Genomic DNA, 27111 nt, shown 5'->3' with positions numbered 1-27111 from the left:
GAGAGGCTGAGGCAGGAGAATCACTTGAATCTGGGAGGTGGAGGTTGCAGTGAGCTGAGATTGCGCCACTGCACTCTAGCCTAGGTGACAAGAACAAAAACTTCATCTCAAAAGATAAATAAATAAATAAATGAGAAAAGGATGATTTAAAACGAAGATAGGAGAACATGCACTTTAAAATCCAGCCTTGCAAATAGACGGCTAGACTCTTACAGAGTCCCTGTACCTAACCCGTACCCTCTGCTATGTTACCCTCCTCAGAAAGGTGGAGACAAGTTTCGTTGGATGTTTGTTTTGCATCTTTGAGGCATGAATCCGTAAGCACTTGAGAAAGGTCACAGGGACAAAACTTGTCTTCATTTATGACCAGCCTGGCCAACATGGTGAAACCCCGTCTCTACTAAAAATACAAAAATTAGCCAGGCGTGGTGGTGGTTGCCTGTAATCCCAGCTACTCAGGAGGTAGAGGCAGGAGAATCACTTGAACCCGGGAGGCAGAGGTTGCAGTGAGCCGATCGCACCATTGCACTCCAGCCTGGGCAACAGAGTGAGAGTCCATCTCAAAAAAAACAAAAACAAAAAAACTTGTCTTCCACTTGCTGGTTGCATAATTCCAAACCATTCAAGCAGCTCCAGCTGCTTGGAGTGAGACTTAGTTGGATGAGGCCCTTGGAAAAAAATCCTGCTTTGGCAAGAAAAGAGAAGTCCCCCGTCTGGCAGCTATGAGAGAGCGACACCGAGTTCCTAGACAAAACAAAGAGCTTTCTTCAGCCACAGGTGACAGTGCCCCCAGACTGACACATGTTGCTGTGCAGTCTCTGGCAGGTTGGCAGCTTCCTTGAGGGCTTGGCAGTCTAGAGCAGCCCCTGGAGGTGGGATGTGGGGAGAAAGTGGGGCTGGCACCAGGAACGCATCCCCAGGGCCCTGCCGGGAAGTTGCTGTGTCCCCTGGGATGAATTGTGTCCCCTCTCTGAGTTGCTGCTGGTCCTCTATGTAATGAAGAGGTGAATGGCAGGTCTCAAGGGTGGAGTGCAGTGGTGCGATCATGGCTCACAGCAGCCTCGACCTCCCAGGCTCAAGTGATCTTCCTGCCTCAGCCTCCCAAGTAGCTGGGAGAATAGGCGCACACCACCACTGTTGGCTATTTATTACTATTATTATTATTATTATTATTATTTGTAGAGACAGGGTCCCACTATGTTCCCCAGGCTGGTCTTGAACTCCGGGGCTCAAGCGATCCTCCCTCCTCGCCTTCCCAAAGTGCTTGGGATTACCGGCATGAGCCACCGCACCCCACCTCCCTTCACTATTTTAACTGAAACACAGTTTACATAAAGTAAAACGCACAGATCTTAGGAATACTACTCGATGAGTTTGTGTGTGTGTGTGTGTGTGTGCGTGCGTGTGTATATACGTATATATATATATTTTTTTTTGAGACAGAGTTTCGCTCTTGTCGCACAGGCTGGAGTGCAATGGTGCGATCTCAGCTCACTGCAACTTCCGCCTCCCCGGTTCAAGCGATTCTGCCACCTCTCACACCCAGCTAATTCTTTGTATTTTTAGTAGAGATGGGGTTTCACCATGTTGGCCAGGCTGGTCTTGAACTGCTGACCTCAGGTGATCCACTCACCTCGGCCTCCCAAAGTGCTGGGCACGAGCCACTGCATCTGGCCCAAGTTTTGTGTATTTTGAATGTTCATGTTGCATACCTTTGAAGCCACCACCCAGATCTGGATGTGGCGCAGATGTCCACCCCCCTCAGATGGGCTCTAATGCTCTGCAATTCATGATTCTCTTTGCCTGATCACATTATTCTTTCAGACTCTTTCATGTTCTGTCTAGACCTGTGCTGTTGCCGGCCACATGTGGCCACTGAGCGCCTGAAAGCGCACCCAGCCATATCACTGTGTGCCGTATACCTGGAGGGCACACAGCGTTTCTAAGGCTGGGTTCAAAAGAAATGAATGTAAAGGACCTCGTCAGTAACTTTTAGCATTGATTATATTGTGGAACTGACAATATTTTGCATATATTGGATTAGTTAAAATACTATTAAAATTAATGGCACTGGTTTCTTTTTTACATTTTTCAATGTGGCTAGTAGCAAATTGAAAATTCCCGGCCAGGCACAGTGGCTCACGCCTGTAATTCTAGCACTTTGAGAGGCCGAGGTCAGTGGATCACTTCAGCTCAGGAGTTTGAGACCAGCCTGGGCAACATGGTAAAACCCCATTATCTACCAAAAAAAAAGAAAAATTAGTCGGGCGTGGTGGTGTGTACCTGTAGTCCCAGTTACTTCGGGGGCTGAGGTGGTAGGACTGCTTCAGCACCGGAGGTGGAGGTTGCAGTGAGCTGAGATTGCACTAATGCACTCCAGCCTGGCAGCATGGGTGACAGAGTGAGACCTGTCTAAAAAAAAAAAAAAAAAAGAAAGAAAGAAAGAAAGTTCAAAATTCTGGCCTTTGGGAGGCCAAGACGGGTGGATCGCTTGAGCCCAGGAGTTGGAGACCAGCCTGGGCAACATGACGAAACCACGTCTCTACAGAAAAATACAAAAATCAGCTGGACGTGGTGGCTTGTGCCTGTAGTTCTAGCTACTAGGAAGGCAGAGGCGGGAGGATCGCTTGAACCTAGGAGGTTGAGCCAGCAGTGAGCCGAGATTGCACCACTGCACACCAGCTTGGGTGACTGAGTGAGACTGTGTTTCAAAAAAAGAAAATTTAAAATTCTGTATATGTCCGCATTGCTCTAGGCCCTGGAAGTCTCCTTCTGATGAAGGACTTGCCTCCTGAGTCTTGCCACCTGCCCCTGCCCCCGTGGGTGTTGGTGGCATGTGGGTGCTGGCAAGTGCTGTGTTTTGAAGAGGTATGTGTGGTGTAGGGGTGGCCACGCTTTGCATACATATGTTCCCTGTGGTTTCCAGCCTCAGGTGCAAGGCAGACTTCAGCTGCTCCACGCAGGCTCCCTCCAGTCTCAGGCATTGCTCCCAAGTCAGAGTCCGTCTGCCCAGAGCCGTTTTTGCCCGGCTTCTGCCTCATTTTGAAGACATGCAATGAAGCCCACTCCCCAGTGGTGCTTGCAACTCCCTTATCTCACGGGAGCCGCTGGAAGGCATGGAGGTGGAGAGGTGTGGAGGTTGTTTTCAGTTGGTTTTTAGGCTGAGGCTCAGGTCAGACATTTTGGGGACATTCTGTGGAGTCCACGCCCTGAATGGAAGGTGCTGGCTCACCTTTGTAAGCCTCTGGGGGCTTGAGAGCACCCCGTGTAGGATGGAGGCCTGCAGTACCCCCTCCATGCGGCCTGACCACCTGGGCCCCTGCAGAGTTGCTGCTGGCCCTATAGAAGGTGGGAGCAGCTTGGTGTCCACTCAGGAGCAGGCTGGGGTGCAGCTCTTGCTCCAAGGTAACTGACCACTGTTGGTCACAGGCCCGTCTCACCCATGTGTCCACGTGACGTCCAGGCAATGGGCCCGTGCATGACCAGTCTGCCAGTGAGGTGACAGTGGGGAGCCGGTCCCAGGGGGATGATTGGATTGAGATGCAGACACTTTATTTGGAAGGTGCTAGGAGTCACTGCCAGGCTCAAAGAACAGCGAAGGGGTGGACAAGACACAGGAGCAGCACGAGGAGGAGACACAAAGAGGAGAGGGAAGCTGATGGGCATGGGGGAGAGATGAGTGGACCCAGGTGCAAGGGTGGAGAGCAGTGGGCTGGGAGATGACTGCCGCTTAACCAGCCTCATGGTGTCACTCGCCAAGTCTCAGTTTCCCCTTCTGAATTGAGGGGCAAAAGATGACCTCTAAGGACCACCAGCCCTGCTGTCTATGAGTCCATGGTGATACTAAGGCCCAGAGGGAGCCCGGACCTCCAGTGTCCTCCGTCCATCCCTTCTTTCTGCTCGGCTTTGCACCGGTGTGGGCTGCATCGAGTCCCAGGCTGTACACCTTGGCAGTCACGTGGCAGGAACTCTTGTGTGAGGAGGGGAGCAGAGCCAAATGCACCAGCTGTCAGCCAGACTGAAGGCGAAGGGAGCCAACAGGCTCATGTCTGAATACAAGGTCTTCAGCCCACCCCTGGAGGCAGTATGTCAGGATTCTTCCGAACAGAGAATCTGGGGTCTGTTCTAAAGGGGCCTAGAGCATGGCCACGGTCACTGTAGCTTCAGAAATGTTTAAAGTTTTGTCTTTCTTGGTCATTGGAAGAGGCAAAAAAGGAAAAAAAAAATAAAGCAGTAAGGAATGAGGGAAGACTCAATTTTGCACATTCTGTCTGTGTTCCCCTGAGGATAAATTGGAAATGAAATATGAATACAGGACTTTTAGGTGTGAGCCAGTTCAATGTGTTAAGACGCTTGCTTTCTAACCCTTTGCTTTTTGGCAGTAATCGGATTGCTGGACGACTTGTCTTTTAAGACCTCTCTAAGTACTGATAATAAAAACAGCCCTTCAACAGGGAAAATAACCTTCCATTCTATTTTCTACTGAGCAGAAAGGAAAGAACATCAGCTGAGCCAGGAGGGTTATCAAGTTGCAGGATGACCCTGTTTATCTTGTGAGATTCAGTTTGCTTTAAACGTTTTCAGAGATCATATGGTTGCTTTTGTATATACTTTTGTTTGTATAACTTGGAATCATTTTTCAGCTAATCTTTTGATTTTAAATATGTCTCTGGTATGTAGTACAAGGCTTGAGGGATTTTTTTTTTTTGTAGTTTGAAACATAGCATTTTTAAAGGTAATTTTGTTCATTTACATTTATTGTTATGTTTTACTAGATCTGCTGTCTGTTTTGCTTCTTTTTGTTTCATTATAATTTGATTTCCTAAGTACTTGTGGTTTTAGGTTGGCCTGTGCCTAGCTCCATGTATCTTTCATTTGAGATTTCTTAGACCTTATCAAACTTATTTTTCTTTTTTTGAGACGGAGTCTCGCTCTGTTTCCAGGCTGGAGTGCAGTGGTGCCATCTTGGCTCACTGCCATCTCTGCCTCCCAGGTTCAAGCCATTCTCCTGCCTCAGCCTCCTGAGTAGCTGGGATTACAGGTGCGTGCCACTACACCCAGCTAATTTTTGTATTTTTAGTAGAGACGGGGTTTCACCATGTTGGCCAGGCTGGTCTCGATCTCCTGACCTCATGATCTGCTCACCTCAGCCTCCCAAAGTGCTGGGATTACAGGCGTGAGCCACCATCCATGGCTCTCAAACTTATTTTTCTTAATCTAAATCTTCTAATAGCTAACCGACTCGAACTTCAAGTGTTCTTATTTCTGTAGGTTGCCATATATAGCTATCACAAAGCAGAGGAACTTTGGACTTTCTTCTATAAGCATCTTAAGCTCTTGGCTTCCTCCTTCTGAAAGCTCTCTGCCCCTCCCTCATGCCGTGGGGCTCAGGGTTGAGAAATACATTAATTCTCAATTCTCCTTTCTGGCTCTTACATCCAACTTGTGTTCTTTCATTGCACTGATCACATACACTTAGTAACACACTATAGTGGCGTGGGAACAGAAAGGATCTAAAGGGTGTTTTGTCATTCTGGGCAAATCTCTCCAAGCCCAGCCCATGAGCCTTATCTTCAAAAAGTAAAATAAAATAAAGCTAATATACTGAGGGCTGAACGAGAACATGAGTGAGGCTGTTCCTGGCACACATCAGCTGCTTGATAAAAATTAACCTCCCGTTCTCCACTTTGTTAGTGTTCTCAGTGGCTTTGCATGCCAAATGCATTGTCTTTTTATTGTAAAGCTTGACCTTGAGGATGCCCCTGGGCTCATCATTCTTGGCGATATGGCGACTTTTTTGTTTTTTATTTTTTAATTGTGGTGGAATTCATTTAACACAAAATGAACCTTTTTATTTTTATGTTTATGTATTTATTTTGAGGCAGATCTCACCCTGTCACCCAGGCTGGAGTGCAGTGGTGTGATCTTGGCTCACTGCAAGCTCTGCCTCCTGGGCTCAAGTGATTCTTCTGCCTCAGCCTCCTGAGTAGCTGGGATTACAGGCGCCTGCCATTGTGCCCAGCTAATTTTTGTATTTTTAGTAGAGATGGGGTTTCGCCATGTTGGCCAGGCTGGTCTCGAACTCCTGACCTCAGGTGATCTGCCTGCCTCGGCCTCCAAAGTGCTGGGATGCCAGGCGTGAGCCACCGCACCCGGCCCGAACCATTTTAAAGTGTACAATTCAGTGACTTGCAGAACATTCACAGTGTTGTATGTTTCCATACATACAGCCCTACCTCTGTCTATTTCCAAAACTTTTTCATCACCCCAAAAGGAGATGGTGGCTCTTTCAAGATGCCAGCTTTGGCGTCAACTGGACCTTCTGGTTGTCTGACTTCGGACAAGCATTGTAATCTCCAGCCTTTGTTTTCTCACCTTTAAAATGGAAATAATGTTGATCACCTTACGGGCCTTTTTAAAAAGAACTCGATTGAGGTATAATGTATATACTACAAAATCGAGTCATCCTAAGTGTACTTTTTCAGTACTTTTTCGTGAATTTGCGGAATTGTGCACCCATCACCATAATCCCAATTTTAGAACATCTCTATCATTTCCTGTTCCCATCTCCAGCTCTGTGTAACCACGAGTCTGCTTTCTGTCTGTATGGCTTTGCCTTTTTTAGACATTTATACCAATGGCAGCTGACAATACATGGTCTTCATGCCTGGCTTCTTTCACTCAGCATCCTGTTTTCCAGGTTCATCCACATAGTTGCGTGTAGCAGCGCTTCATTCCTCTCTGTGGCTGAGGAATATTCCATTGTGTGGACGGACCGTGTTTTGATAATCCACTCCCCTGTTGATGGACATAGGGGTTGCTTCCACCTTCCATGATTCATATTTACTACTGTGTGTCATTCTTAGTACCGCGGCACTGTGCCGATACACATAAGTGCTTAATAATTGTGGTTGGCCGGGCGTGGTGGCTCACGCCTGTAATGCCAACACCTTGGGAGGCCAAGCTGGGCAGCGGATCACTTAAGGCCAGGAGTTTGAGACCAGCCTGGCCAACATGGCGAAACCCTGCTTCTACTAAAAATACAAAAATTAGCCGGGTGTGGTGGTGAGCGCCTGTAGTTCCCGCTACTTGGGAGGCTGAGACATGAGAATGGCTTGAACCCTAGGGGCAGACGTTGCAGTGAGCCGAGATTGCGCCACTGCACTCCAGCCTGGGCAACAGGCTTTTCTCTCAAGAAGAAAAAAAAATGGTGGTCATTGTTTATGTTATTTCCTTATGGGCTTTTTTTTTAAATGTGGATGATTTTCTTACCTTTAGACTTGTTATTTGTGGTTTTGATAGCTTTTTTTTGTCAAGTTGTCCATCATCATCCTGAAATTTTGTTTGTTAAAGTCTTATGATCCACATATGGCAGTAACTATGTATCATCATGGCTTAGGGCTGTCTGATAAGCCAGGTCACCTGGTTCCCTCATTCATGCCACAGGCGTTTACTGAGTGCACCATGGGTGCCTGCCGGTTCTATGGGTGAAACCTGTGTACTCCAAGAGGAAAGAGTGACTGCATCCATTTTGCTGAGCCCTGTAGCCCCACAGCCTGGCATGGTATTTGTTGAATGAAGGCAGAGCCTCTACCCTCGTGTAACTCAGTGCGGGTGGAGAGCCCATGGCAGACCCAGGACTGGAGGCTCCTGCATCATTAGGAACATTGATGGCTGAAGCTTGCTTGTCCCAGCTGGCGAGAGTCAGTTACGCCTGTCTCCTTCCACCTCCACATATGGTGACATCACTTTGATAGCTTGACATCAGCCACTGTGGGACTATTTACATCATGGAAATGAGCAAAAGACACCAATCTGAGCTTTTGTCCTTTTCTTTTTTTGGAGTGCCTGGTGTTAAACATTTACCAGCACACCTGTGTGCCTTTCCAACCTCGTAACCTATTATTCTCCTGACAAGATAGTTTTTTTACAGATAAGGAAGTTGAAGCACAGAGAATTGAAGGGATTTGGCCAAGGTAACACAGCCAAAATTCAAGCCCCAGCTTCCTCGGGCCATCCCCACGGACATGGGAAGACGCAGCATCAGATCTGCCCCACTCCCTCCTCCCCAGTCAGGTTTTTTCTGCCAGATGACTCTGCTGCTGAATTTCCATTGACTCTGCTGCTGAATTTCCATTTCCATCCCTCGTCAGGGTTTTCAGTGCTTTGCTTCCCAGTGTGTTGCCTGAGCCACCCTCACGTCCTGTGCCTTCCTTCTTAATAGGAACGCTGTGTTTTCCTTTGTTCTTGCAGAATTTCGCTAAGGAGTTTGTGATCAGTGATCGGAAGGAGCTGGAGGAAGATTTCATCAAGAGCGAGCTGAAGAAGGCGGGGGGAGCCAATTACGACGCCCAGACGGAGTAACCCCAGCCCCCCCCACACCGCCCCTTGCCAAAGTCATCTGCCTGCTCCCCGGGGGAGAGGACCGCCGGCCTCAGCTACTAGCCCACCAGCCCACCAGGGAGAAAAGAAGCCATGAGAGGCAGCGCCCGCCACCCTGTGTCCGCAGCCCCCGCCTTCCTGCTTCCCTTAGAACCCTGCTGTGTCCTATCTCATGACGCTCATGGAACCTCTTTCTTTGATCTTCTTTTTCTTTTCTCCCCGTCTTTTTTGTTCTAAAGAAAAACCATTTTGATGCAAGGTCCTGCCTGCCATCAGATCCGAGGTGCCTCCTGCAGTGACCCCTTTTCCTGGCATTTCTCTTCCACGCGACGAGGTCTGCCTAGTGAGATCTGCATGACCTCACGTTGCTTTCCAGAGCCCGGGCCTGTTTTGCCATCTCAGTTTTCTTGGGCCCTGCTTCCTGTGTACCACTGAGGGGCAGCTGGGCCAAGAGCTGCGCCCGGTGCCTGCAGCCTTCATAAGCACACACGTCCATTCCCTGCTCAGGCCCAGACCTCCTGGTATCTGCCCCGGGCTCCCTCATCCCACCTCCATCCAGAGTTGCCTAAGATGCATGTCCAGCAGAGGCAGGATTGCTCGGTGGTGAGAAGGTTAGGTCTGGCTCAGACTGAATAAGAAGAGATAAAATTTGCCTTAAAACTTGCCTGGCAGTGGCTTTGCTGCACGGTCTGAAACCACCTGTTCCCGCCCTCTTGACCGAAATTTCCTTGTGACACAGAGAAGGGCAAAGGTCTGAGCCCAGAGTTGACAGAGGGAGTATTTTAGGGTTCACTTCAGGGGCTCCCAAAGCGACGAGATCGTTAGGGAGAGAGGCCCAGTGTGGGGACTGAGAATGTAAGGAGAGCTGGGAACGGATCCCTTAGGTTCAGGAAGCTTCTGTGCAAGCTACGAGGATGGCTCGGGCCGAAGGGTTGCTCCGCCCGCCGCGCTAGCTGTGAGCTGAGCAAAGCCCTGGGCTCACAGCACCCGAAAAGCCTGCGGCTTCAATCCTACGCCTGCACCACACATTCAAAAGGATCGTTTTGTTTTGTTTTTAAAGAAAGGTGAGATTGGCTTGGTTCTTCATGAGCACATTTGATATAGCTCTTTTTCTTTTTTTCCTTGCTCATTTCGTTTTGGGGAAGAAATCTGTACTGTATTGGGATTGTAAAGAACATCTCTGCACTCAGACAGTTTACAGAAATAAATGTTTTTTTTTGTTTTTCAGAAAACAGTTTGGTTTCTGATTTGTCCTACAAAGTTCTTTTTGTTGCTGTAAAAACAAAGGCAGGCATCATCACCTTCAGATTTAATAGGTGTTTGCGGAGCTGCTGGGGCCGGGCACATTCACGTTCAATAGCTTATTTAATTCTTAGCAACCATAAGAAACAGGTGCTGCTTTTGTCCCCATTTCCTGAAAACTGAGGCTCAGAGGGACTCATTCACCCGAGGTCACCCAGATAGAAAGTGGCAGAGCTGGGATTTTTTTTTTTTTTTTTTTGGTGACAGAGTCTCACTCTGTGGCCCGGGCTGGAGTGCAGTGGGGAGATCTCAGCTCACTGCAACCTCCGTCTCCCAGGTTCAAGAGATTCTCCTGCTTCAGCCTCCATAGTAGCTGGGATTACAGGTACCCATCACCATGCCTGGCTAATTATTGTATTTTTAGTAGAGATGGAGTTTCGCCATGTTGGCCAGGCTGGTCTCAAACTCCTGACCTCAGGTGATCTGCCCGTCTTGGCCTCCCAAAGTGTTGGGATTACAGGCGTGAGCCACCACACCCGGCCAAAGCTGGGATTTGAACTGAGATCTCTCGAAGTCCCTGGTGCTGTGGCTTGTGAGGGGAGCCGGGAGGGGGAGGCCACACATTTGGGATAGCAATGGGACCACAGGTAGTGATTCTTTTTGAGTGGCCAGAACTCCCGTCTGCCTTTTTAGGAAAAGCCAAGAGAAAGCATCTTCCTCGTTGGCCGTGACATCCTTTCCGAGGTTATCCTACAGCTGAGAAACTGGACTTCCAGCACACCAGACCCTATGGGAGCCCAGAATCAGGGCAGAGGAGTTTCAGACACAGACAGCGGGGCTTGGAGGAGCTGAGTGTGAGGCAGGGAGGGTGTGGAGAGAGGGCAGAAGCCGAAATCAGGGCAGGAAGGAAGCCTACAAGGTATGGGCAAGGCCCTGATCATGCTGCGCAGGGTGGCAGGGGGCCATAGGTCACCACCACCCCCCAGCCCCAGCCCGCCCCAGCCACGTCTGGGTTCTAATTTCTGCTCATCTGTTCACAGCTGTGTGGCTTTAGGCAATTTAGTTAACCTCTCAGCCTCGGCTTCCTCATCTGCAAAATAGACAACATTGCCTATGTGCAGAAAGGCTTAAGGAGCAGCGAGGATTGTGCAGGCAAAGGGTGCCTGTCAGGGCGCAGTGTTCTTATCTCGCGCCTGCCACTGGTCTTGTTAGCTCTGTGGGCTTCCGTCTTTTCCTATACCTAGAGCTGAGGAAGCTAAACTAGGTCCGTTCCCAGTGCACGGGTTTTAGCTCCATTCAGAACATGGGCTCAGTAGGTGCATGACTTCATGTCACTCATGCACTCCGTCCCGCAAGTCTTCCATCCTCTCCTGGAATCTCCTGGTCGGCCAAGCCCTCCTCCAGGCTCACTGCCCACCCCACTCCCTGCCCCAAAGCAGACTAGAAAGAATGAGCAGCTCTCAAATCTGCCCCTAGGCCTGTGGTCTCATCCCTGGCTGTGAATTAGGATCACTGGGAGCTTTGAAAATACAGATGAGGCTTCTATTCCAGACTAGTGAAATCGGAGTGCCAGACTCAACGAACGCCAGCTTTTCCTTTCCAGACAGCTGCAGAAGTGGCCCCGATCCCGGGCAGGAGGGGCCGGAAGGGAGGCCTGCCTCTCCCTCCATGGGTTCCTCTCGTGAGTGGAATCTTGCTTGTTTTTATTTTGTTAGTTTTGAGACAGGGTCTCACTCTGCCACCCAGGCTGGAGTGCAGTGGCACAATCACAGCTCACTGCAGTCTCCATCTCCTGGGCTCAATCAATCCTTCTTTCTCAGCCTCCTGAGTAGCTGGGACTACAGGTGTGCACCACCATGCCCAGCTAAGTTTTGTATTTTTTGTAGATAAGAGGTCTCCCTATGCTGCCCAGGCTGGTCTCAAACTCCTAGACTCGAGCGATCCTCCCACCTCAGCCTCTCAGAGTGCAGGGCTTACAGGCGTGAGCCACTGCACCCAGCCATGACTGGAATCTTGAAGGGCAAGTGCAGACAGGTTTATTGAGCACCTACTATGTGCCAGGCACTGGCCTAGGTATGGGATTTGATGATGAACAAACTCAGACAGCCCCCACCCTCAAGGAGGCTGAGTCTAGCAGGGATGGTGGATATTAATCAGCTTGTCCCACCAGAGGGTGTGTGTTTCCAGATGAGGATAAGTCTCCTTCAGAGAAAAAAGTCCAGGTTCCATGAGAGCTCACGAGGGCCCTGGATCTGTCTGGGGTATGCGGGAGGGCTTCCCTAAGGAGGTGGTACCTGAGCTCAGAACGCAGGGAAAGGAGGGGAGGAACAGGAAAGCATGGACATAAGCTCCATGGAATGTTTGCCCACGGGTGAGCCAGGGTCTGAAGCAGCTTGCTTGTGTGTCAAGGAGCTTGGCTTTAACTCAAAAACTGCAGCTTGGGCCTTTGCTGGGGATCCCAAGGGCTCATGAGACCACTGAAGGCAGAGAAACCTTGCCTTTTTTTTTTTCTTCTGAGACAGAGTCTTGCTCTGTCACCCAGGCTGGAGTGCAATGGTGCTATGTTGGCCCAGTGTAACCTCCGCCTCCTGGGTTCCAGTGATTCTCCTGCCTCAGCCTCCCCAGTAGCTGGGATTACAGGTGCCAGCCACCACGCCCAGCTAATTTTTGTGTTTTTAGTAGAGACAAGGTTTCACCATGTTGGCCAGGCTGGTCTCGAACTCCTGACCTTGTGATCCACCCACCTCGGCCTCCCAAAGTGCTGGGATTACAGGCGTGAGCCACCACACTCGGCCCTATTTCTCAGCTGTGCCAGGTGTTTATACCCCAGAGGTTATCTGCGGCTGGTGAGGGGGTCCAGGCCCAGGGTGCTGCCCTGGCTGGGGGAAAGTACCCCTGCAGCTCCTGCCCTGAGGATGGGCTGCCCTCATTGAAATCTTTCTGTTCCCCATTTCTTAGTGAACCATAAAAGAGAGAAACAAGAAGCAGAAAATGTGCACAGTCCAAGCGATGTAGAAAGAATTTTTTGAAAGAACCAGAAATGGCCACGGCCACCAGATGACTCAGTAAGAGACAGTGGGCAGTACAGCCGTGGTTCAGAGCTCAGCCTTGGGCTCAGATTTGAGTCCGAGGTCCGTGGCTCACCCGCCAGATGACCTTGGCCAGTAGTGTCACCTCTCTGAGCCTCAGTTTCCCCCTCTAAAGATCACAGCACTTCCCTCATGCATTTATTATAAGGACTAAGTGAGCTGAGCCTTGCCAGGTGCTTAGCGTGATGTGATCTGTTAGATTCCGATGGGGACTCTGCACAGTCCTGGGGGACCATCCTCGTTTGGAGCAAGGGCTGTGGCCATGAACAGCTCAGGTCTAACCCCGAGGCAGTGATGGAGCCGTCTGATCCTTCTGCCCCTGCTTGTCAATGTCGCCGCCCGTGGGCTGCTGTTACGAATCTAGGGCTTGGCTGGCATCACTTTGAGTACACAAATGTCTCCACCTGGGCAGGGCTTGGGAGGGAGCAAAAGACATGGCTGTTCAATCCCTGTTGGGAAGATGGGGCTGGGACTGGGAGCCAGCACAGTGAGGGGAACGGTTGGAACCCGAGCTCCCCGCCTACAGACCGTGTGACCTTAGGCAGATGCTTGTCCCCTCTGAGGAGTTCCCAAGGTAAGTCACACAGCTACACGAGGTTCAGCCGGGCAGGGATGCACCAGTCTCTTGCAAGGGAGGTCACCAAGTGTTTGTGAAGAGAAATACAGCCTACCACACACTCCTAGGAAACAGCTGAGCCAGGATTTGAACCCAGGCAGTGCCGGATTCAAGCATCTTTTCATGAGGTCATGCTGTAGGATCTCACAGAAGTGAATGAATGAGTGAGCCCTAACATTCTGTGCAATGGAAAGAGACTGGTTAGTCTGCCGGGGTCCTCAGCTGCCTCACGGATCAGGACAACAGCACTCTCCAGCACTCCGTCGGCAGGTGCTCCCTGCAGGCTGGAGGAAGGATGGAGCAGGAATTTCAGTAATCCAGGTTGCTATCCAAAGAGGAGGAAGGACCAGGCGGTCAAACTTCACCATGGCCATGGTGTCCCAACAGCATAAAAACAAAAGCTAGCCAGGCGCAGTGCGCACACCTGTAGTCCTAGGTGCTTGGGAGGCCCAGGAGTTCTGGTCTGTGGTGCACTGTGCTGACCAGGTGGCATCAATACAGTGAGACTTTCTGGGAGCGAGAGAAGCTTGGCCTTGCCCGGGGGTTGCTTTCAGCTCCGAGATTCCTCCCAGCCTGACAGATGAGGCACCTGCAACATTCCATTTTTGTTTGAATGTAAATAAATTCCTTTTTTTTTCTTTTCTTTTCTTTGTCTTTTTTTCTTTTCGAAGCAGAGTCTCCCTCTGTCGCCCAGGCAGGAATGCAGTGGCACGATCTCTGCCTCCCAGGTTCAAGGGAATCTCCTGCCTCAGCCTCCCAGGTAGCTGGGATTATAAGCACCCACCACCATGCCCAGCTAATTGTGTGTGTATGTGTGTGTGTGTGTGTGTGTTTTGTTTTGTTTTTTGAAATGGAGTCTCACTCTGTCACCCAGGCTGGAGTGCAGTGGCGTGATCGCCTCACTGCAACCTCCGCCTCCCGGGTTCAAGCAATTCTCCTGCCTCAGCCTCCTGAGTAGCTGGGATTACAGGTGTGTGCCACCACGCCTGGCTAATTTTTGTGTTTTTGGTAGCTGGGGTTTCACCATGCTGGCCAAGTAGGTCTCAAACTCCTGACCTCGGGTGATCTGCCCACCTCGGCCTCTCAAAGTGCTGGGATTATAGGCGTGAGCCACCACACCTGGTTGAATAAATTCTTAAGTCATGAAACTAAGGGAAAAATATTTTGTAGAGCTTTTTTTTCTTCAGGATTATGCCTTAATTTTGAGCCTTTCCTTGCCCATCAGAACAGTTCATCCTAAATTGAGAAGAGAATTTCACCTTTTTCCAACAGCAGCTCCATGTTAGCTTTTTGCTACCCCTCACCCACTCAGCATCCCGTGGTCAATGGCAAACTTCCGGAAGCACTGGAGGGGCTCTGCGTGTCCCTCTAGCCAGGACCTCGTCCACCTTCCTCCTCGCGTGCCCGCATCCGGGCCCTGACATCCTTCCTCTACTTTTCTGAAGGCTCCTCTCTTTCCCTCTAGAGAGAGACTGGTCTCTGCTGGTCTGCCTCTTCTAGAAGGTTCCCTGTGCCCTGTGAAGTGGGCTGAATGATGGCTCCCAAAAGATTTGTCTGTGCCCCAGAACCTGTAAATGTGATCTTATGTAGAAAAAGGGTCTTTATAGATATAATTAAAGATCATCCTGGATTTAGGGCAGCCCCTAAATCCCATAACAGCCATCACAGGGAGATTTGAGACAGAGACAAGAGACAAGAGAGATGAGAGATGAGAGACAAGAGACATGAGAGACAAGAGGGACGGCCACGTGAAGGCAGAAGCAGGGATTGGAGTGAGGCCTCTGCAAGCTTGGAGCCACCAGGAGCTAGAAGAGGCAGGAAGCTTCCCCTGGAGTTTCCAGAGGGAGCATGGCCCTGCCCACACTTTGATTTTTGACTTCTGAGCTTCAGAATCGTGAGAGAATATCTTTGTGTTGTGTTAAGCCCCCGGTGTGATGATTGGCTGTGGCAGCCATGGGGAATGAGTCCGCCCTCTTCCCTCCCTCCTCCAGTTGCTTCTCCCCTCCCCCACCAACTGTGCGCCTCTCTGGGGCAGGTGCCCCATCCAAGTGCCTGGCGTGAGGCCTTGCACACAGTAGGTGCTCACTAAGTGGTCAGTGAGTCAGCTTCAGTGGAGTTCCCCAGTCTGAAAGGGGAGGAGGTGGGGCCCTGCCCAGCTCTTAGAGCCACACCCAGAATCCATACCTGCTCAGATGGGGCTTGGACCTAGTCTGTGCTGAACTAGGCAATGAGACCAGAGGCCCTTCTGGCTTTCTCTGCCTGGGTGCTGGCTCCTGCCTCTGGTTCTGCCCCAGGGTTGGCCCTGGAGGACAGCTGTCCTGTGCGCCTGTCCACATGTCTGGCTCCTCCAACCCAGCGGCTTGACCCCGTTACCCTGAGTCCTCCTCCCTTTTAATCGTCTCTGAGGGAGTCTTAAGATACCCTACCAGGAGGGGGCTGTGGAGGCTGCCGTGTGCTCCAGGCTTCAGGTTCTGCCAAGTGCTCCCCAGGTGCCGGGTGTGGGAATTTGGCTCCCTCTGGGTGGGGCAGGAGAGGCAGGTGTTGCCCTAAGGCTAAAGGCACACCAGGGAGTCTGGGGCAGGGGCTGTTCTATCTGCCTGTGCTGGGAACGTGTTGAGGGAGCTGCCACTGCAACTGGGGGATAAGCGAGTAAAGGGGCGGTGGCTCACCCCTGCCATCCCAGCATTCTGGGAGGCTGAGGCAGAAGGATCGCTTGAGCCCTGGAGTTCGAGACCAGCCTAGGGAACAATGTGAGACTTTATCTCAGGGGGAAAAACAATAGAGATGGGATCTTGCTATGTTGCCCAGGCTGATCTCAAACTCCTGGGCTCAATTGATCTTCCAGCTTCACCCTCCCAAAGCGGTGGGATTATAGGCGTTGAGCCACTGTGCCCGGCCGGAGACCCCATCTCTACGAAACATAAAAATAAAATTAGCTGGGCATGGTGGCATGTGTCTGTGGTCCCAGCCAGTCAGGAGGCTGAGGTGGGAGGATTGCTTGAGTCCAGGGGGTCAAGTTTGCAGTGAATCATGATCGCGCCACTGCATCCCAGTGTAAGCAACAGCGCAAGACCCTGTCTCAAAAAAAAAAAAGAAAAAGAAAAAGCCTCTTTGAACTGAAGGCTACAGTCCATGGGTTATTTCTGGTAAACCTGAGAGAATGAGAGAGCAGGCACTGAATTCTTTGCTCCTTGGTTCATCCCCAGCAGTTCCCACGTCTAGTGTCACTGCTGAGGACAGGCCACACCACTGCACGAATGCACAGACAAGACAAGCTGTGATTACGCTGATAAACCCCAGAACATAAAGGCAGGTATAAAAGGCAGCTTACAAAGTGATAGGGGTGCAGTGATAACACTTGTGCTAAATTTCCAAACAAAATCCTAAGACCTTGGTTTTGAGTAGGTTCACCTGAGCAGAGATGCATCGGGCACAATGAAAACGAGAGGTGAGCCCCGGGAGGAGGGAGGGAAGAGGGGAAAGACAGTGCTGGAGTGGGGCTTTGCTGTGTCTTTCTGGGCTCATGTATTTTTTAAAAAGCTGAAGGAAATAAGTAAGATGTTAGCATCTGGGTAACACACCTTACAGATGCATATAGTAAGATGTTAGCATCTGTGTAATGGGTAGGTGGAAATTAGATAATTTTCCCAATTTTTCTGTCTGTTTGGAGTACTAAAGTTAAGAAACGTTTTTTAAACAAAGAAGGGAATTCATGTAGTACATGTCAATCAGAGGGAGGAATGTCAAACTGCTCACCTGGAACAGGTGATTTGGTTTAAAGTACACCTGTTGGAAGAGTTGGCAGGAAGCTAAGAAGAAAGTAATGAGGGTTCTTACAACGGGTCAATTAAGAACAGAGAGGACAGATTGCTGCTCAGTGCACGAGTTCTGAGTATGAAGATTCAAACGCTACCACAGTGCAGCTGGTTGCTGCTGAGAACCAAATTCTTTGTCCGAAAGGTCAAGAGATTGAATGGCCCCCAAAGCTCCCAGTGCCCTCCTGTAGACTGCCTCCCTCAGCCCGGGAGCACTCACTGCCCAGGCCCTCATTTCCTGTACCCCTGTCCCCATCCCCCAGCCTCCTCAGATGCCTTCCACCTGGGGGCTGGCTGCGTCTGGCTCCCCGCAGTCCCCATCGTCCCTAGTAGAGCCCAGGGCTGCAGCAGGCGCATGTCTTATACATCTGTCCAGCTCCTCCAGCTCCTGGCCCAGTGCCTGGCAAACAGTGGGAGCCCAGTAGCTGCTCACTTAATGTATGGATGCCACCTAAATGAGCTCATACCACAAAGAGACCAGCAATCCCTCGATCCCATCTCCAGGTTGGCTTTTAGAGCAGTGCTTCTCAAAGGCTGTCCCCAGAAACCACCTACAGCAAAACCACCCTGTATATTTATGAAAATGCAGGTTCCTGGGCCCCACTCCAGACCCAGTGAATTTCAGTCTTTGGGGATGGTCCCAGAACTACATTTTAAACGAGTTTACCAGATGAATCTTAGATATTCTTATGAGAATATCTTTACAGAGGATAGAGCCTAATAAGGCTTTTGTTCCAGTGTTTGGAATGCATGGTCTGGGGACCGAAGCACTAGCGTCACCTGGATACTTGCTTAAACAGCACATTCCACAAGACCTATCCCAGGCACAGCCAGGGCAGGTAGTAATCTGTGTTTGAGCTAACTGTCCAGGGCCATGCTGAAATACGTTGGAGTTTGAAAACCATTGCTTTTGGCCACAGTCCTACTCTCTTCCTTTTTGCTAGAAAACAAACTTTGATTTGATTTTAGAGGAATTATTGTTATTATTTTTTGAGACAGGGTCTCACTCTGTTGCCCAGACTAGAGTGCAGTGGCTCAATCACGGCTCACTGCAGCCTCGACTGCCCAGACTCAAGTGATCCTCCCACTTCAGCCTCCCAAGTAGCTGGGACTACAGGCGCAGGCCACCACGCCCAGCATTTTTTTTTTTTTTTAATTTGTAGAGACGGGGTTTTGCCATGTTGTTCAGGCTGGTCTCCAACTCCTGGGCTCAAGCGACCTGCCCATCTTGGCATCCCAGAGTGCTGGGGTTACAGGTGTGAGACACTGTGTCCAGCCATTAGAAGAATTTTTGGAATGAACTTACATTTTTTAATTTTATAAGTATTTACATGCCATCAAAAAATATTGAGAAAACACAGAGATAAAGAAGATGAAAATAAAATGACTTTATACCTCTCTGAGGTCACTGTTGTCACATTTGGGGGTACAGCCTTGCAGGCTATTTTGAAAAATTTTAAGTTCTGGGGTACGTGTACAGGATGTGCAGGTTTGTTATATAGGTAAACGTGTGCCAAGGTAGTTTGCTGCACCTATCAACCCCATCACCTAGGTACTAAGCCCAGCATGCATTAGCTCTTTTTCCTAATGCCCTCCCTCCTCTCTCTTTGCAGACTTTTTAATGCAACGTGTACATCTTTATTTTCAAAAATTAAGATTATGCTCTGTTTATATTCTTGTAATGTGCTTTTTTCACATGTCAATATATGGTGAACACCTTTTCACATCTATGAACGCTATTCACTATTTTTGGTGGCTTATATTGGTTAGTGGAACAATAATTTCTCTAGCCAGACCTCTACGGCTGGATACTTAGAATTGAAATTGGCACACTGGTGACAAGCCAAATTCGGCCCCCTGACATTACAGGACTACACACATCTGGCTGCGCAGTGTGCAGTTTACTGCAGGGAGCACTCCACACTTGAACAAACATGAAACTGACGTCGTCGGAGTTGTGCAGCGCATGACTTGCACAACAGCGCCTGGAAGCCCCAGTCCGAAGTTTGGATTGGGTGCTCACATTTAAAGATGCAAAGGTTTCACCTAAAAATCTAGCTTTCAGCTTTTCTTGACAAACCTGAAGATCCAGTAACCTTGGGTTTACATTCCTGCAGAGTAACAAGGGGCTATGAGTGAGCTGCGGCTGCCTGCGTGGATGGGGGCAGGGGGAAGTGCACTATCCAGGGCCCTCCAGCCCCCAACTACTCACTGAACCTCCCTGCCGTCCTTTCCTTAGCTCCTTTACGTTGTCTGTTCGCTTCCTGTGAGCATTTGTGTTTGCTACCCATGGGTGACACTGTTAAATGTCTGCTGAAGGAATCATTCTTCAAAGTCACAATAGTCTGCAGAGAGAAGTTGCTTCCTTTATTTCATTTAAATAGCCCAGATGGGGAGTTGCTATGGCAACTCTGGGACCATATTGTAGATTGCTTCAGGGAGGATCACAGAGCATCCTCCAAGAAGCAGGCCCTCCTCCCCCGAGCCCGCCTCCCACCCTGGATCCACGGGTAGTAACTTCCAGCATGGATGCAGTCCCAGTTGCTATTGAACGGGGAATAAAGAGGCATGCTTGTAGAACAGAATGTTGGCTCTGAAATGGCACAGGGATCACTGAGTACCACAGGCTCCGGTTCCTTCCCTACAAAGCATTCCTTTTACTATTCACCTCCCCATGCATTTTATATTTTGGGACAATTGTCTTCCAAACAAACTTGATTTAGGAAGCACAGATTTGTTTTCTTATTTAAAAATAAAATCAAAATGAATAGTGGGGCAGCCAATGTCATCATGCGGTTCAGCAAATAGATTGTAATCCCGGCTCTGTCATTTACTTGCTGTGTGACCTTGGGCAAGTTATCAAACCTCTCTGAGCCTCAGTTTCATCACCTTCTAAACGATAATAGTAACAACAGTCCTAATCATGTACGGTTGCTGCAAAATACCCGATGCACAGTAATGCACGATGCTCTCAGCGCAGTGCTTGGCAAGCAACAGCCACTCAAGGCAGAACAGCCACTAAGATTGTGATGATCAATAATTATCAGAGTGCGAGCTTCGCAGGAGTGAATCTGCTCAGCCACACTGAGGTTAAAGCAGAGAAACTTGACCCCAATACTATGTTTAAAGACCACGAGGTCACCCAGGAAACGTAGACCGGGGACCAGGTCAAGGTGTCAAGGCTTTCGCTGCAGCTGGAGTGGTGAGAAAGTTTGTATGCTTGGCCCTGCTCAAATCTCATGTTGAATTGTAGTCCCCAGTGTTGGAGGTGGGGCCTGGTGGGAGATGACTGGATCATGGTACTGGATTTCTATTTTTTTTTTTTTTTTTTTTGAGACAAGGTCCCACTTTGTCACCCAGGCTGGAGTGCAGTGGCGCCATCTCAGCTCACTGCAGCCTCCGCCTCCTGGGCGGGGTGGATTTCTCATGGATGGTTTAGCTCATGCCCTTGGTGCTGTCGTTGTGATAGTGAGTAAATTCTTATGAGATCTCGTTGTTTAAGTGTGTGGCACCTCCTCGCCCCCTCTTTTTCTTGCTTCTGCTCACGCCATGTGAGCTCCCTCTTTGCCTTCTGCCATGATTGGGAGCTTCCTGGCGCCTCCCCAGAAGCAGATGCCAGTGCTATGCTTTCTGGACAGCCTGCAGAACCATGAGCCAATTAAATCTCTTTTTCTTATAAAGTATCCAGTTGCCGGGCGCAGTGGCTCACGCCTGTAATCCCAGCAGTTTGGGAGGCCGAGGCAGGCAGATCGTGAGGTCAGGAGATCGAGACCACCCTGGCTAACACGGTGAAACCCCGTCTCTACTAAAAATACAAAATTAGCCGGGCGTGGTGGCAGGCGCCCGTAGTCCCAGCTACTCGGGAGGCTGAGGCAAGACAATGGTGTGAACCTGGGAGGTGGAGCTTGCAGTGAGCCGAGATCGCGCCACTGCATTCCAGCCTGGGCAACAGAGAGACTCCGTCTCAACAACAACAACAACAACAACAACAAAAGTATCCAGTCTCAGGTGTTTCTGTAGAGCAGTGCAAGCGTGGCCCAGCTCAGACAGTGAACATGGCGTTGGACCTTGTAACTGGATTCTCTCCTGCCTCCTGGGCCCCAGTCTGAGTTCTTGGCCTCCCGTGGTGTAGTCCCCATCCTGGGTAGTGACTCTTGGTACTCAGCATCCGTTCCCACTTCCTTCCAGGGCTTTCAACACTGCAACCTTAAAATGAATTGCCTAGACTCTCTGACATCCGGGGTTTTGGGGGCACATTTGGTTGTGACAGTTAAGCACGTTCACATGAGATTTGGAAGACAGGAGGGAGGCAGAAGCATCTCTCAGTGGCCCGTTTTCTCTTGGCAGGCAAGGTTGTGCGGATATGAGTGTCCAGTCTCCAGCTTCATGGGTGCCTGGAGGCAGGTGCAGAGGCAGGTGCGGAGGCAGCTGTGGGGCTCCGATCCCTGGGTTGCAGCTCTGAGGGTGTGCAGAGGCAGGTACGGAGGCAGCTGTGGGGCTCCGATCCCTGGGCTGCAGCTCTGAGGGTGTGCTTGGCTTGACAGTCCCTCGGGCAGGTTTCTGATTCTCCATATTCCTGATCATGGCAGCCTTGCTGGTGACTTGGTTCTGCAGCATCTGGGGGGTCCTTACAGCCCTCCATCCAACCCATCAGTTTTGTCAGCATCAAACAGCTTGTGCTCAGTTGTCTTCTGCCTGAAATACTTCTGTAGGGGAGGAAATTGTTCATTTTCCTCTACCCACCTTAGGTTCCTTGGCTGAGGCCCTGTGAAATGACAAAAGATTGAGGCTGCAATGAGCTGTGACGGTGCCACTGCACTCCAGCCTGGGTGAGAGTGAGAGCCTGTCTCAAGACACATTAACAAGAGAAAAACCAACAGAAGTTTATTAACATGTGTATCACAAATACACCCAGGATCACCCACTGACGAGTAACTCCAGGGGTAGAGAGAACTTGAACTTGCATTCCACCTCAACCAAAAAAGCAACACATCTGTACAGAAGGGACAAGACCAACAGAAAAAAAAAGAAGGTCTTGGGAGTTTCTGGGGCAACAGAAGATTGGGGGAAGGCAAAGATGGGGAAACCGATAGAAGATAAGGGCCAGTTAGCAACATTTGTTACGTAGATTCCTGTGGTGCCATCTGGGCAGTAAGGGTCTAGGGCTGTGTCTGGTGATGAATTTCTGCCCTTCCTGGTAGAAAGATGGCCAGTAGGCACTGTTAGAAATCTATGTCCTGCTTTTAGGGCCAGGCACGGTGGCTCATGCCTGTCATCCCAGCACTTTGGGAGGCCGAGGCGGGTGGATCACTTGAGGTCAGGAGTTCAAGACCAGGCTGGCCAACATGGTGAAACCCCATCTCTACTAAAAATACAAAACATTAGCTGGGCATGGTGGCAGGTGCCTGTAGTCCCAGGTACTCAGAAGTCTGAGGCAAGAGAATCAGCTTGAACCCAGCAGCTGGAGGCTGCAGTGAGCTGAGATCGTGCCATTGCACTTCAGCCGGGGCAACAAGAGTGAAACTCCATCTCAAAAAAAAAAAAAAAAAAAAAAAAAGCTGGGCATAGGGGTATGCACTTGTAGTCCCAGCTACTCGAGAAGCTGAGGCAGGAGAATCACTTGAGCCTGGGAGGTGGAGGTTGCATTGAGCTGAGATCGCGCCACTGCACTACAGCCTGGGCTACTGAGTGACACTCTGTCTCCAAAAAAAAGAAAGAAAAAAAGAAATCTATGTCCTGCTTAAATAGGGGAGGGCAGAGCTTTTCCTTCATCTGCTTCTTCTCAACTGTCTTCAGCTCAAAATAATCCTGATGCCAGAATGGCATATTTTGGGGCAGCCTAGTCTGTGACCCTTTGGCAGAATAGAATCATTCCTACTTTTGGCACCAAGCCTGACTTATACCACCCTGCTGGAAACCCATCCCTGCTGCCTGGTGTGTGAGCCCACCCGCTCCATCCTCTCCAGCTCTTGACCCTCAGCCTGATTCCGGTCTCAGGGGTGCTGCTGACCTCCAGTGTGGACAGTCCCTTTGCCCTGCAGCTGCCCGCACAGAGGTATTTGGGCCCCTCTGAGAGAACAGAGCACCGGGTGTGGTTCCGGGTCCTCACCACACTCTGATTTCTAGACCTCTCACTTAACAGTGAGGAAGTTCAAGAGTCACTAAGAAATAGTTCAAAACTGAAAAATAGCAAGTCTGGGCTGGACACAGTGGCTCACGCCTGCAATCCCAGCACTTTGAGAAGCTGCAGAGGGAGGATCACTTGAGCCCAGGAGTTTGATACCAGCTGGGAAACATAATGAGATTCCCCATGTCTACAGAAAAATAAAAGATTAGCCAGATGTGATGGTACGCACCTGTAATCTCAGCTACTTGGGAGGCTGAGGCTGGAGGATCACCTGAGTCCATGAGATTGAGGCTGCAATGAGCTATGATGGTGCCATTGCACTCCAGTCTGGGTGACAGAGTGAGACCCTGTCTCAAAACAAACAGACAGACAAAAACAAAACAAAAGACCAGCCTGGCTTGAGAATTTCTCCCAGTGAGGGGGAGGCCAGTGAGGGGGGACCAGCTTTTCTTCATGAACCTTAAAAATTTAGTGATTACATTGTGAGCTTTTTTTAAATTTAATGTTTTAATCTTTTTTTTTTTTTGAGACAGAGTTTTGCTTTTGTTGCCCAGGCTGGCGTGCACTGGTGTGAGCTCACTGCAACCTCCGCCTCCTGGGTTCAAGTGATTCTCCTGCCTCAGCCTCCCGAGTAGGTGGGATGACAGGTGTGTGCCACCATGCCTGGGTAATTTTTGTATTTTTAGTAGAGACAGGGTTTCACCGTGTTGGCCAGGCTGGTCTCGAACTCCTGACCTCAGGTGATCCACCTGCCTCAGCCTCCCAAAGTGCTGGGATTACAGGCGTGAACCACTGTGCCTGGCCCTTAATCTTTTTAACTGTGAAAGTAATACATATTCAATGTAACTAATTTTAATAATACAGAGTATATAAAATAAAAAGTGAAAATTCTGCTTCATACAACCTCCCTTCTTTGAGGTACTTGCTATTTATAGTTTGGTCTATATTCTTCCAGACTTTTCTTTGTGCATGTACACACACACACACTTGTACAAGTATGCATAGGTTTTTTTTTTTTGAGACAGAGTCTCACTCTGTCGCCCAGGCTGGAGTGCAGTGGCATGATCTAGACTCACTGCAACCTCTGCCTCCTGGGCTCAAGTGATCCTTGTGCCTCAGCCTCCTGAGTAGCTGGGACTATAGGCACCCACCACCATGCCCAGCTAATTTTTTGTATTTTAGTAGAGATGGGATTTCACCATGTTGCCCAGGGTGGTCTTGAACTCCTGAGCTCTGGCAATCTGCTTGCCTCGGCCTCCCAAAGTGCTAGGATTACAGGTGTGAGCCACCGTACCCGGATCATGCATAGATTTTTTTTTTTTTTTTTACAAAATGAAATTTTATAAATGTAAGTGAAATTGTACATATACAATTATACATGATATTATATATATATAATATGTATATGTGTAGTTTTGCAATTACATCAAGGAAACTAATGAAATTGCATCAGTTATTTGCATGTCATTAACAACGCCTCAAGGAAAATGTTCATATAGAGATATCTCATTTATTGAAAAACTCTCCAGTATTTGAGATTATGGAGATGAACTAGTCCCCTATTGACAGACACTGTTGCAGGCTGACGTCTATAACCCATAGAGGATCCTACAAATATGATGGGGGTATCACTCTGTGATTAGATTAGAGTGTGTTTTATGACGTTGTTGACTTTGAGAATGGGAGATGACCCTCAGTGGGCCTGACCCAATCAGTCGAGCCCTTAAAAGGGCTGGGATTCTTTCTGACAGGGAGATTGTAAGTAGGAGAGGGATTTGACTTGAGGGAAATTCTCCATTGTTGCGGGGGTGGGTCAGAAGGGCCTCCAGGAGATAAGGATGACTCATGGCTCTCACAGTCGGGAAATATGGGAACCTCTGTCTTACAGCCACCAAGTGATCTCAGAAGAGGCCCTTGGGCTCCAGGTGAGAATGCAGTGAGCTGGCACCTTGATTTTGGCCTTAGGATGCCCTGAGCAGAGAATCCAACCGTGCTTGTCCAGACTTCTCAACTGCAGAACTGTGACATCACCAGTGACTTGGGTGTTTTTATGGGGAGGGAAGAGTGTTGTTCGAAGTCATCAAGTTTGTTGTACTTTGTTATACAACAAAAGAAAACTGGTAAGGCATTCCTATGGTTTCCAGCAATTGTGCTTTTAAGGAGCACTTCTGTCTTGAACCTCCTTTCACATACATCTTTATTTCAGAATTTCTGTGGGATGGATTTCTAAAAGATTTTTGGGCTAACCATTTAAATTATCGATGTGTGCTGCATGAGCAGTGGCTCATTCCTGTAATCCCAGCACTTCGAGAGGCCGAATTGGGAGGATCACTTGAGGCCAGGAGTTTGAGACCAGCTGGGGCAACAAAATGAGATCCCCGTCTCTACAAAAAATAAAAAATAAAAATTAAAACATGAAAAAGGAAATTATGGATGTGAATTACCAAATTGTCCTCCTGAAGCCACGTGTTGATTGACATTCTGCCCTGTTTCCCTTGCCTTCACCGACAATGGATATGAGTCATCTTTTTTTCTAACTGTGGTAAAATACACGCGACATAGGACTTACCGTTTTAACTATTTTAAAGTGATCCAGTCCGTTGCATTCAGCACACTCACAATATTGTGCCACCCCCGCTGCTCTAGTCCCGGAACTTTCCTGTCACCCCAAAAGGAAACCTCGTATCCATTAGGCAGTCGCTCCCCACCCCCTCCCTGGCCCCCCGCAGCCACTCATCTGCTTTCTGTCTCCTATCATTAATCTTTTACTTGTTGCCAATCGGATACACAAATAGGGGCATTTATTTCAAGCTGCTCTGATGACAGGATGTGCACACAGCTCTCTCTTCCTGGAGCTCAGACAAGCGCGTGTCCCAGTTGCCGACAGAACGGCCCCACCGCAGGTCAGGGCTCCGGACGCATGGACACATTCTCTTCCTTTCCTGCTTCTCCCAGCAGGCCCTGTCTCTGCCACCTCCCCATCAGCCCCGTGTTCTCCAGCTTGAGACCTTGGCATGTCCTTCCTCCAACCTCCTCCCTCTCCTCCTCCACCCTCTGTATCCCCGGTGGCTGATTCTAAGTGGGCAAGGCCTCCTGCATCTCAGCCTGCCTCCCTGCTCGGTTGAGACTCTCGTCTGGCATGGGGTTGGCTGCCCCGGGGCATCTCTGGGCAGGGGACTGGGGATCCAAGTCCTCCAGGGCCTGGCAAGTAAGGGGAGGAGGGCTGGAGGCTGGGCACCAACGAGAGAACAGGGAGAGGTGGGGACTGTGGCCAGGGGAGGGCACGTGTCTTTCTAAAGAGGGCAGCTGCATGGTGACTGTGTGCTCCCAGATCTTCTTATTTTCTAAAGGAGTCCTAAATATAGATATTTATATAAAAGTGATTGACATTTCATCAAAACAAGCACATTCTCATTACCCTGGCCAACCAACAGGGAGGAGTCGGGGCGGTGGAAACAGGGAGCTACTCGCCCCACAGGCTGGCTCCGTGTGAGAGGCGCGGAGACAGCAGGTCTCCAGGTTGCTGGAGGCTTGAAAGCCTGAATAGACGCACCCAGCTGCATCTCCAGGTCCCCTGGCTCCTGCCAGACTCTTTGTGGATTCTAGAACATTCTCTTCAGCTGTCTGAGCCCCTGTGGCTGTTTCCATGGCCCTGCAGGGTCTGAGGGAAAAGTGAGCCATGTGCTGCTTTTTTTTTGTTTTTTTTGAGATCGAGTTTCACTCTTGTTGCCCAGGCTGGAGTGCAATGGCACCATCTCGGCTCACCGCAACCTCCGCCTCCCGGGTTCAAGTGTTTCTCCTGCCTCAGCCTCCTGAGTAGCTGGGATTACAGGCATTCCC

At 49.7% G+C, this 27111-nt stretch overlaps 1 protein-coding gene across 1 annotated transcript in view; it reads left to right on the top strand.

Moving 5' to 3' along the window:
- COTL1 (coactosin like F-actin binding protein 1) overlaps positions 1 to 9614 on the top strand; it is a 52495-nt gene extending 42881 nt beyond the window's left edge. The window contains exon 4 of the mRNA XM_024233379.3: positions 8254 to 9614. Within this exon, the coding sequence (XP_024089147.2) occupies positions 8254 to 8364 (111 nt within the window). The 3' untranslated portion in view covers positions 8365 to 9614. The remainder of the gene's footprint in view (positions 1 to 8253) is intronic.
- The last annotated feature ends 17497 nt before the right edge of the window (positions 9615 to 27111 follow it).

Source organism: Pongo abelii, chromosome 18, assembly GCF_028885655.2.
Source record: "Pongo abelii isolate AG06213 chromosome 18, NHGRI_mPonAbe1-v2.0_pri, whole genome shotgun sequence".
In the NCBI taxonomy this organism is placed as follows: domain Eukaryota; kingdom Metazoa; phylum Chordata; class Mammalia; order Primates; family Hominidae; genus Pongo; species Pongo abelii.
Note: the sequence above shows the minus strand (reverse complement) of the source record. Positions and strands in the feature narration are given on the sequence as shown.